General features: G+C 38.5%; 1 protein-coding gene across 1 annotated transcript; it reads right to left on the bottom strand.

Annotated features, from left to right (window-relative positions):
- Positions 1-1,869: 1,869 nt before the first annotated feature.
- On the bottom strand, positions 1,870-12,494 carry LOC138043895 (dehydrogenase/reductase SDR family member 7-like). Its single transcript, XM_068890408.1, has 7 exons — positions 12,142-12,494; positions 9,272-9,396; positions 7,737-7,929; positions 6,418-6,464; positions 4,375-4,494; positions 2,810-3,000; positions 1,870-2,578 (listed from the first exon to the last, which is right to left on the bottom strand). Exons 1-7 carry the CDS (start codon positions 12,410-12,412, stop codon positions 2,518-2,520), a joined length of 1,008 nt encoding a protein of 335 aa, XP_068746509.1. The 5' UTR covers positions 12,413-12,494; the 3' UTR covers positions 1,870-2,517.
- Positions 12,495-12,500: the final 6 nt, after the last annotated feature.

Below are 12,500 nucleotides of genomic sequence, written 5' to 3'. Positions count from 1 at the left end.
AGTGGTTGATCGGATTTAACACCCAATGAACCACACCCTTGAATGTTAATTCACAGCTTCGAAAGTGAACATTTCTGGAATCTAAGAAAATTTGTTTTTAAAAAGTACGAGTGCAATTATTAAAATTCTTCTATAGTACAAAGAATTTAAGGGTGCATGCATGTGGTTCAATCTCCTGCAATTCGTAAATTGTAATGACTGTTACACTTCAATAACGTCAGGCTCACACATGCGTCATTAATCCAACAAATAACAGAAAGGTCAACACAAACGAAAAAACAAACCTTGGTCATCTTTTATGCCCCACGGCATTTAAAAAAATAATTATCACGATAGGATTAGAAATGGTTAAAATGTTTTAGTATTTGTACTTTACCTTTCACTGAAACAATGGACAACGCCCACAGATAGGGCCAAAATCCTATCTTTTTGTTCGTCAAGTAAGCCATTAAATACTATTCCTGCTATTTCATACTTTTCCTGTCTTGTCGTCAAGTTGTTCGTAAAATAAAATAAAAAACTGAAAATACTCTGATCTTCCAAGAATGGTCAAAACACCGCTCTATTCAGGCATCACTCCGCGTTCATCATGGCCTCTATCATGCTTAGAGTGGTACTATGATTACTTCCTTTTTTCTTCAGATTTTGAAAGTGTGTTTGCTCAACACCTGCCTGGCAAACTTTTGAGCTTTGATTTTTATCCAAAGGCTGTTTACTTTGAGTGTAAGTTTTGGATTTCACGGTCCGCCATTACTCACGTTCAAATCTGACCGCCTGGACTTCAGGGGCTTGGATCCAGAGAAAAGTGACGTAATTTACTCACTAGCTTAAAATGCAGTTAACCAACATGTTCTCGAGAGTGGAATTTGCGATAATCATATAATATCACCCAGCGTTGAATATATGACATCATGATTACATGCCACATACACTAGTCTAAGTCCCAGGACTTGTGGTAGCTGGATAAAAAGAAAGAAAGAAAGTAAAAGTAGTCCCCGGAAAGGATTTGAACACGGAGCTTCGGCTTACAGGAACAGCTTCTAATCACTAGACCACGATATACAAGTTACAAAGTTTCTTTAACATTTGTTATTTGTTGCCTGGTATCTAGAATAGGATCACTATAACTCATCAATCATTAAGCCTAAGCGCTGATTTCAAAATGGTTAGCTTTGTTTTAAGTGTGGCCGGACCTTTCTCGTTAGTTGTCTAAAATAATTTGTAGCGAGTGTTATCGCACGTTTACAGCCCGGTCTTATGAAAAATTAGATTATTGTTTTAAAAAAAAATTCTAACCAAACGGCGACTCGGTGGTTTAGTGGTTAGGAGCGGTGGCAGGTGAGCTAATAATCGCAGGTTTGAGTGCCGAGTCCGAATAGCTGGGTTGCGTTTTAAAAGAAAAATGTTCAATTCCCTGAATCCCTTTCCAACTGTCAGTGTCATGAAATAATGATAAAGCTGGTTGATACTATAGAGGGTTTTCACGTGACTTCACGGTAGCCATGTTGGTGTCCCTAAACAATGGAACGGCGACCATAATTATCATGCAAACGTTTTCTTTTGTTTCGGTAGAGAAACAAGGTTACTGATCACGTGAGTGAAAACACACTATATGATTATCGTAACACCTGTCTCGAGAAAAGTTGGCAAAACACGAGTTTAAAAGTGTGAAAGCCCGAAACTCCCGTGCTGCATATATTAATTCAACCGTGTACAAACGCATTGCATTCTAAACTAGTGAGCCTTTGACGTCATTTTCTCTTCGATCCAGCTCTCTCAAGAGAGTTCAATTAGTAATGGCGGACTATAAAATATGAAAATTCCAGTAAAAGTAAGCAAGTGTCTTTTTAAAATTAAGGCCTAAAACTTGGGTAACAAAGTGTTTAATTAAGATAGAGCGAGTTTCAATAGAGTGTCGTAAAACCAAAACCAAAGTAATTACTTTGGCCAATCAAAAAGGACGGAGAAAATCCAGTAAACCAACTCGAATTACATGTAGCCGACACAAAGCGCGGGAAAATGTGCACGCGCAAGCCACGATTGGTTTTGGTTTCACTTCTGATTGGTTGAAAAAGTGGCGCGAGAACTTTGAACCAATCACCAAGTGAAGTAATCATAAACCAAAGCAATTCGCTAATTACTTTCGACACTCAATTGAAAACCGCTCTAGTTTTGAAATCCAAAGAAAAAAGATTTGATTTTTGATCATAGTACCATTTAAATGAATATTTTACGGGTGCTCCACCACTAAGCTCGGCTGCAAGAGACTCTTCGAAGCCCGATCAAAGCAAACCAACGAACCAGGCAACCAAAACCAAATCCAGTAAACCAACTCGAATTACATGTAGCCGACACAAAGCGCGGGAAAATGTGCACGCGCAAGCCACCATTGGTTTTGGTTTCACTTCTGATTGGTTGAAAAAATGGCGCGAGAACTTTGAACCAATCACTGAAACCAAAGCAATTCGCTAATTACGTTCGACACTCAATTGAAAGCCGCTCCAGTTAAACATCTCTCTATTCAGATGTCACGTTCATCATTGCCTTCATCATGTCTAATGAATATTTCTTGGATAACCTAGAGAGAGAGAAAAAAAAAGAGAGAGAGAGAGAAAGATTTAATCTCACTGTATAAGACTACCGAAACATTTACAAAATGGCACAAATTGGAGGCGAGGAAATATTGAAAAACCTTTTCTTCCTCAAATCGTTTTTTTTCCAAATTCCACATTATCCAAAAGTATCTTTTTTAATTAGAAGGTATTTCACCGTTAAATATTTCGAACAATTTCTACCAATCAAAACATACCATCTGGTCAGGTTTGGAAGATATTGGTTCATATAGTAAGCCAAAAGAACTGGGTATTCTGCTATCCACAATTCATCCAAGTTATTTGCCATGCCTACCACCATCAACTTTGCACAGCGCTCAGTGGGCATTTTTTTAAATGCTTTTACAGCTTTCCAGAAACCAGAGAATGAGGGAATTTCTTTTAAGGTCTGCAAGAACAAAAAAATGCGAGGCTTGTCAGAATGCTAATTGAGCTACTAATGAGGTATGAGACAATTTTTTTCTTGTTGGAAGTTCTTCAGTGGCTCATGTTTACTTGTTCGGTGCAGCAAAATGGACAATAGAATTACGAAGCGGTGATTTCATTGGCTAAAAAGCGATGCACTGGACCACTTGGAGAAATACATGTCACCTCCCTCTACAACGTAACTACTTTATGCAAACAACAACAAAACTTTGTGCGAGTATCATCTGCGGATGTTAGTTTTTTTCTTTTAATTGATAGTTTCACGGTCTTCATGTTACCTACCAAAGAGGAAGGTCACCGTAAATCAAATCACTCTAATAGACTGATTACCCATTGATCTATATGTAAACACTAAACGATGTTCACCGATACGTTTCATATCCGTTGCTTAATATGAACGAGCCATCTAGACTTCAATTCGCTGCAGAAATATTTACTTCTTTCCTTCTGTACTTACCAAAGTTGAATATCAAAAGAAGAGCTCCGCTTAAGTCTATTCAATCCTTCTAGTTTGCTTCTAACCGAACAAAATGTATCACCCTACTTCTGCGCAAAATGGTATTCCGAGTAAACGCTTAAAGAGCGTCTTGTTTGAAATGAAAACATGTGCACTTTGCTTTAAAGAACAATTCATTGTTTATCTGATCATCTATGATTTGGAAGATAGATATGTTAGTCGTTTGGAAGAGGATGGATTGGCAGAGGGACAGTGCATTTATCTTATGAGATGTGTTGGTGCGTAGTATCGCTGAGTACTTTCACGAGTTCTGCTGTATTTTGACGAGCCCGCTATGGCGAGTCAAAATGCAAGCAACGAGTAGAAACACTCAGCGATACTGCACACCAAAACATTTAATAAGCTATTTATTATCCAACTTATGGGAACTAAATATTGAGCAAGTGAATTGTAAACAATCGAGAACGTGTGACAGATTTGTACGTGACAAGGGCGGGGCAAACGTCAGCACCTAAACTAGTTAAACCGGTTCTTTACTGTACAATAACTAACTGTACAATGTCGCGGAATACTTGTAATCGTTTCGTGCGCTTTCTGCACAATAACTAACACATTTGGACAATCAAATGGAAAAAATAGTCGCAGGTCAAACCTCTTCCCTCTAACCAATGAGCCACAGGAAATATTGGTCAGCTAGCTCTCTAATCCAGGTCCCAAAACGAAGTGTTTCATTTGTCATATAGCTCTACAATTTCATACATGTATGATTCCATGTTATTGTGATTTGGAAATTCATTCTGGCAAATTTGAAGTTCTTGGCTGTTAAATCCGTAAAACGTAATCAGCAAACAATGTGTAAAAAACACCTTGTTTTCTTACCAAATTCATGTCCCTCGTTAAAACATGATCAAGGATGTTTGATTCAACTGGACCAGGACACACCATCTGGACATTAATGTTGTGCTCTCCCAATTCCAGCCGAGCAGTATCAAAGAATCCCTAGTGAAGTGAATATTTATTTTACATTTTTTTACATACAGCATATGCTTAAACAGGTACATGTATATTTATGTGATGACAAAGATTTATTAAGGTGGCCTATCCTCTGGCTGCTTTTTTTGTAGCGTGCGTGCAGACGTCTCCTATTTCCTTGCTGCACGCGGAAAAGGGACGTCTGCGTAACGCGATTGCTAATCGTATTCTGGTTTCTCAAGATCTTGGAAAAGGACTGTGATTGGCCGCCTCACTGTTGGCATTCCTTGAGTAAATTCTGATTGGTTGTTATCAAAAACTGATCTGAAAATGTGTGCGGTGATCTATACACTCTAAATTTAGCAGCAAATCTAAACATGTGCGATTGTTTGTTCTGTTTTTCGTCAATCGAAAAGCCGGGGGACAGCAATTTCGTGCAAGGCAAAGAAAAATATAATGCAGACGAGGAAATTCTCTCCTTACAATTTACTGTGTATCTAACATCATCTGTAAACAATGCTTGAGAAAACTACAAAAGCGACGTGGACTACACACCAACTTGCCAGAACTCAACAAGGAGATTTGTCAAAACTACACGTCCAAAACTTTTAAAGCAGGACTTTCCGTCAAGAAGAAGGTACAGACCCCGGTGGGGAGGGGGGCGGGGTACTCCCTAAAATGGCCTCTACGGGGAGGCGCCGACCCCTTACCCTTTCATATACCATTTTTGGCAGAAAAGATACCCCATTCGTATACCTTCCATTGATAAATGGTACCCCTTTAGTATACCTTCCCTTGGAAAATAGTACCCCTTTCACAAACCTACTTAAGAACACTGCATCCCCTTTCTAGCCCTCAGTCATAACCAGGTGATCTGGTGACGTAATTTGGAGGACTGGGAAGAAACATTTGAACGCCGTAGCCCACAACCACGCGCGGCCTTAGGTCTTGTTTCCAAAATTCCTGCAGTATTTCCATCGCCAAAACTCAACAGATTATTCCGTGTCTCCAACATTTCCTGTTATTATATGAACATTCACGTAGAACCGACGAGATCTAACCTCGCCTTCGAAAATAATATTCACGGCCGCGCGCGGTTGTGGGATACGGCGTTTTTTTCTTCCCAGTCCTCCGAATTACGTCACCAGATCACCGTGGTAGGTATGTGTGGTCGAAATATTTTAATGAAAGACCCTTTTCAATACCTAAATGACAGATTTCCCTACCCTTTCATATACTTCGACTAGTGAAATCCCGTCCCTTTCATATACCTGAAGCGTAAAAAAGGTACCCCTTTTGGGGGGACCTCGGGACAGAGCCTCCCCGAATTATTTTTTTGTTAGTACTTCCCCCTCCGCCACCCCCCCCCGTACAGACACTCGACACTACAGTATTAGCTATTTTCCCCTTTCTTCGCCGAACGATCAAGGCTCGCTCCTTTCTTCAACACCTGTCAAAAACTTCCCCACAGATCGCGTAATCCTGAACGTTTCTCCTGTTAGAGCGATCATTTATCATATGATCAAGACGCCCCCATCACCCCCCACAAAAAAAAACATTCATAGCCGAATCCTATACTTTGTTCTTCGAACAAAATGATAATTTATGATTACTAAACTTTTCTCTTAGGCAAAAGATACTAAATACTGACGTTACAGCACTTTGTTTCCTTTAACTCAATTTTGTAATATTAATAAGGGCCTTGCACTTTGCACTCTGGCCATACATTGAACAGGAAATATGATGAACATGGTATCTCTCCAGCAACTCATTAAGCATACTCTGTATTACGATTTTCTACTCAGTTTATAAAGACACTTCAAACATTCCGTTTTATCATTTCACCCTGAACTCACCCTGAATGCCCACCAAGGCATTCATTTTCCCAACAATATTATCAATTATTATTATTGTCAAAACGATACTACTCTCTCTAGTTCTTTCACTCACATGCAACGCAAATTTGCTGGCTGAATAAGTGGATGAGATAGGGCCACCTGTCAAGAAAAGTTTGAAATACATGTACTCAACCATTAAATTTTTCCTTACAATGTTTTCACCCTGGCTAAACCTATGCTTTGTGTCAGTCTAACACAACAACCATAACAAGTCACAATTGTTCTAAAAAAATGCTGCTATCGAAACATTTCAGAAAAATTTGATTGCTTTACATATAGTTCCTCTTGTTTTATGTTATTCTTTAGTAGGAGTGGAGGTTTCCCTTAAGTCTCATCAGGTACTTTCAGCTGTCAATGTTTTGCTCAATAGCAAAACCAATATTGGAAAACCTTAAAAATGGTGTAGCACCCCAGATAGCTGGCACCATGTGGGAAGACCAGGACTTGGTTATCCAAGAGATAGCACTATCCACTGGACAAAGACCTATCCAGCAGATATAGCTATCAAAACTGATTGAGTTAACCACATAAAAATAAAATTTATGGTGATTTGTCTCGTGGAAAACACAATTCACCTTTTAAATGGCCAAGACCAGCTGTTACATAACTTCACAATTGGAACATTTTAAACATGCTCTGAATCTACTCCAAATGTTTTTTTGCGCTTCACAGAGAGTGTTTTCCTTAGTGTGGAAATAACTTTCTAGCAATAAAAATTGGGGCCACTGAGATCATTTTTTTTAGTTTTAAAAATTAAGGATAGAAAAAATAGGGCATTTTTAGAAGGCTATTTTATTGCCATGGTGACCTTTAATGTGATGTTAATGAGTGTACCTTGTTAAGCAATAATTACTGGTGTTTTATTATTTGGGTAACATAACATTGTCGTTACCTAAAACAGTGTCGTAGAATTAATCCATCTAATGAGGTAATCCCCTCCAAATTGTTGAAACTGGTTTGAGCCACTTTCATTCTAGGAAAAGGTGTTTATTATATGGACGGGAGTGTTTTGCCAGAAACTGAGACACTCGTAGAATCAATATGACCACTACACCCAGGAACAAAACAGCGTATTTTTCGTATGTATTAACACAAGTGGTCATATTGAGCAATGACGTCACAATTCCCGCCTTTTTTGTTAATTAAGCCTGTATACCATAAAAAGAAAAGAATGATAATAATTATTGTTATTACATGTTAGCTCAAAGATGTGAATTTTACATTCTTTTGGCAAGAACAATATCTCACTCATTGATGATACTGTTCTTGTCATTCAAACATACAACTTCATATCTTCTCACCACCATGTAACATCCTCTCTCTATATACCTGGACCACTTTATGCATAAGACTCAGTTACTCAATAATTACCGAACTTTCCTGCACCACTGCTCACAGCGACAATGTATCCTTCCTGTTGCTGTATCATGTATGGGAGAACTGCCTTTGTCAAAGAGATGGTCCCAACAAGGTTAAGATCTAAAATTGCTCTGTCTACCTCAAGAGGTGTTTCCTTGATCCAGGAGAATTGTCCTCTAGCTCCATTATTGACCAAAATATCAACCTAGATGGGAAATAAAGATAATGTTAAAAATCTATGCCAATTTTACTTTGAAATGACAATTAATGCATAAAACAGTGTTTCGTCGAAAAATAATTTATTTGAACTCACTATGGAGTAAGAGTAGCCAGGCAAAGATATCCGAGCATGAGTACAACAGTTACTACATGTATCACATATCACATGGAGTTTCCATTCCTGTGCATCCTCAGTTTGCAAATGAAAAGTGTTTCATATGAAAACTCAAGGTGATAATGATAATTTATAAGGAACACCCGCAGATGAGCCACACCCAGAGTTAAACGGCTCAGATTTTGGAAAAAAAGTGTTTTCGAAAGAAAGCGAAAAAACTCAGAGTCGAGGCTCTAGAAGACTTCTTCATCCACTGTTCATCAAACGTAAACTCACTATACACTGAAATGAGAAGTACTTTGAAGTCTCGGCTGGTATTAATTACAGGTCACAGGTCATTGTTTTACCAATACAGAAAGTATCCTAAACATTCATAACCTTACATGTAGGTTAGCTTTCATGAATGAACAATGACATGTGACCTGTGGCCTGTAAAAAATACCAGCTGTCAGTGTTACCCACAATTTTTAATAGCACTTTGACTGATCTTTTTCTGGGATTTGTTGACAGGAATTTGTTCATTCAACACAGTTCTTCCATAGATTTTTGCATTACAACAAGAACATTCATAGCTTAGTAACCAGGAGGCATTAGATTGGATGCGAAGATGGAAAACTGGACACCAGGAGCAGCCTGTTTCAAATGTTCCTGCAGATAAGCCGCAACCCTAGCTTATTTCTAGCAATGATTTTTGGGAAAAAGGTAGGGCTTATCTGCGGGTGTTTATGGTACCCACAAAGGACAGACAAATTTCCACCATATACAATGCCTCTTAATAACCCTTGGCAATAGTGTGTTGGTTCTTAAACATCAACCACATTTTATATACATAGATGTGCCTTGAGGCAGGGTCATTCGATGCATTTTTTCCTCCCTTTTCATTGGCCGAGAGCCCACCATGTGACCTGCAAATAAGCTCTCAGAAAAGGATTCAATTGTTGGGAATTGTGAAAAACAAACTCAGTCATTGAATTATAAAACAATTATTGAACTCAGCTATTGCAAAATATCATGATTTTTCTGTGTCTCGCAGATAAATCATTGCCCCAACCTTCAGCTTCAGCAAATAATTGATCTGGTCACCACTGACAATCATGATATTTTGCTCAACCTCACCCAAAAGTTGTTATTAAACGTTATGTGCCACATTCCACAATCTTTTAACAAGATGAATTCATTTTGCCCAGAAACCGAGATTGTCAAGTTGAGTTACCTTTCCAAAATGCTTGATGACATCAATAGTAAGGTTTCCATGTGTGTCAAACTGCAACAAGTCCAGAGGAAGGACAAGGATATCTTGATCTTTTTGAAATGATGGATGAAGAGCACTGGAAATATCTGTAAATTAAAACAATATACACAAATAATTATTGTTATAATAAGTAAAACCACTGCTCAGTGCTTTTAGTGCAAAACAGTACACAGTGTTGCCTTGCTTTTCCTCTGCAAGAACGATAAGGGAATAAAAGCACGAATAATAAGGGGTGCTCCGTATGGTCTTCAGATCCTACTGTAACAACTCCTTCATTTGAATCTCCAGATCTTGTATTTGATACACTGTAACTTGTTCTTCAGTGTAACAATTTAATGTGTTCCACTACAAATGGATGGTCATGACCATGAGCACGGGCTCTTCAGTTTGATTCACCAGTCATCATCATCATCATCATCATCATCATCATCGTAAGATATAAAGAAATAGACAGTCGAAAGACTGCATGTGTTAACTTTTTTCACAAAGTCAGTGGTCAATCACAGAATAACAATTCTTAATATCACTAATCATCACAATGGATTGATCAGTAAACAATATTGCTTGCTTTCTGAGGGAAGGGCTGTGTGGTTTAGAAATACAATGTATGGGCAAGATGTACCGGTATGTAGTGTTTGTTTGTTTTTAGCTATGAATAATTTCCATTTAGCTATGAAAGCTGCAACATAATGCATCTCCCCTGTGTCCTACAGTGCATGTATATATACATGTATATAGGCCTAGGATTGTAGCATAGTTTCTGGTTCAACGACTGTCTTGTCAACAAATTTCAACTTGATTCTGGTCTATGACATAAAATTTTAAATTCAATGCATCTTCCATAACTTGTATTATTATACAGCCCATGTTTCTTGCACAGACATCATTGTTAAAATATTCTAGCCATGAGGAGTCAAAGGCCAACGGCAATGGTTTGAGCTTGAGCGATTCAACCCAATGATTGCTTGAAAATGTCAGGACTGAACTTAATTTAATTTACTTTCTTACTTCATTACTTACTTAACAGAGGCGACAACATTGTGTCTAGGGGCTAACTCGAAAACCTACTGGTTTATTCAGTTCCTAGGCTCAAACATTTAATTCATTAAAAATGTAATTATGATTATTCTATCTATTTATTTGTTTGTTTTCAACTTTAAATTGTACATTAACTACGAACTGAGCAAATAAAATTATACTCTATTGTCACTGATGCTATTGCAACAGTTGACACAAAAATGGGGTAAGGTTTCATTTTTGAGAAATAAGCACACTGGGTGTGTTTGTATGGGTTGACTGTGTGTTGCCATCGTAAGATAATACCACACAATATTGAGATCATTTTGTTGAGCAATGACTGTTGTTTCACATGGCACCACAACATTGCTATTTGGAGATTCAGGGTGTTAGAGTCAGTTTGTATATATAGGACAGTTTCTTGAAAGACTTTAGCATTACCAAAGGGAATCCTTCATTTTCTGTCTTCCCTTTAAAAACCTTTGCACCAAGTTAGTTTTAGGTTACTTTGCCCAACATAACAGTCTATTAACCCAATGACCCCTGGGATTGAGAATTAATAGCATTAGCTCTGTCTAACGCCAGATGATTGTTCTCGTCAACAGGGAGGGTTCAGGAGTCAATGGGTTTTAAAGGCTAAATACATTAACACTTCAAAGGTTTCACTTTACTTTTAACAAACTTAATTACATTGATGGCACCCACATAGATCTTAGAGTAACAGTTATTGCACTGTCTGGAGCAAGCACGTGCTATCTCATGGGATCCCTCCCCATAGTAACAAGGTGGATTTTGCAATTATTATTGTTTTCAAAGGAGGAGCTGGATAAGAGCCTAGATTTATCAACAATATACCAAATTGGCTAACTCAAAGTTGTACCCAATTCAAATCTCCCATGGTTAGGATTCTTTGGGTGCTTTCCAGTAAGCCAAAATTTCCTCAAATTTCGGGCTTACGTCAAATGGAAAGGTTCGTTTTGGTCCGGTCCAACCGTAACGTCCCGTTCCATTTACAAAGATACTCGTTTCTAGTCGCATTTCACTGTGATGTATCTGAAATTTCCAGTAACAGTTATTGCACTGTCTGGAGCAAGCACGTGCTATCTCATGGGATCCCTCCCCATAGTAACAAGGTGGATTTTGCAATTATTATTGTTTTCAAAGGAGGAGCTGGATAAGAGCCTAGATTTATCAACAATATACCAAATTGGCTAACTCAAAGTTGTACCCAATTCAAATCTCCCATGGTTAGGATTCTTTGGGTGCTTTCCAGTAAGCCAAAATTTCCTCAAATTTCGGGCTTACGTCAAATGGAAAGGTTCGTTTTGGTCCGGTCCAACCGTAACGTCCCGTTCCATTTACAAAGATACTCGTTTCTAGTCGCATTTCACTGTGATGTATCTGAAATTTCGGTCGAAACGTAAATGGGACGCTTCGGTCCGGTTGGAAATTGACTTTTGATGAAAAATGTCTCGGACCTGATGGTCAAGCATAATGTATTGTATTTGCATTATATTAAATGTAGGATTCACATATGGCAACACCTGGAACAAAACCTTTTATTCCCAACGGGTTTGAATATATTTGGTATAACATTGTGTCAGCCGATTTGGTCTTACAAATGCATACAATAACAGGCCTTTCTTTGTTGTTTTTTAGAAGCTTTCGCTCCTATCGCCCCCAAGCTAGTGTTCTTTTCTCTGGGTCCACGAGGCGTATGACGCTGCGAAAAATATAAGCTTACAAATGTATGTCGCGATCGTACGTGACATGTATAAATGATACGAATTCATGTATGATGCAAAGCTTCTTACCGACGCATTTTTGCTTAACTCTTTCCAATTCATCTTTCCTCCTTGCTGAAAGAACCAGTTTGCAGCCAGATTTCGCCAGTTCGTAAGCCAAATATTCTCCGATTCCGCTTGAAGCCCCCGTTATCCAAACCACTTTCCCTTGCAAGGCAACAGTGGCATTCTTGCCAAACATTTCGTAAAACATCAGTAGAAAATCGGCATCCTGGTATTTTGCAAGTAAGAAACACAAGAGAGGCAAGACTACAGCCAAAATCAATAGGGAACGACGCATCGCTTCGCTTGTAATTAGCAGTATAAACACCAAAAGACGAAGTTTAGACTGGCGTGACTGGTGTGAGGGGGTATGTGGACGCACCGGG

Source organism: Montipora capricornis, chromosome 3, assembly GCF_036669925.1.
Source record: "Montipora capricornis isolate CH-2021 chromosome 3, ASM3666992v2, whole genome shotgun sequence".
Lineage (NCBI taxonomy): Eukaryota > Metazoa > Cnidaria > Anthozoa > Scleractinia > Acroporidae > Montipora > Montipora capricornis.
Note: the sequence above shows the minus strand (reverse complement) of the source record. Positions and strands in the feature narration are given on the sequence as shown.

Bases quoted from the DNA above. Each gene is read 5' to 3' on its own strand.
- LOC138043895 (XM_068890408.1), bottom strand. From the start codon at position 12,412: ATGCGTCGTTCCCTATTGATTTTGGCTGTAGTCTTGCCTCTCTTGTGT. The intron at 7,930-9,271 runs GTAACTCAACTT...TTTCCCATCTAG, and splicing joins TCATCAAGCATTTTGGAAAG to GTTGATATTTTGGTCAATAA. The intron at 4,495-6,417 runs GTGAGTGAAAGA...TCACTTCACTAG, and splicing joins CCAGCAAATTTGCGTTGCAT to GGATTCTTTGATACTGCTCG.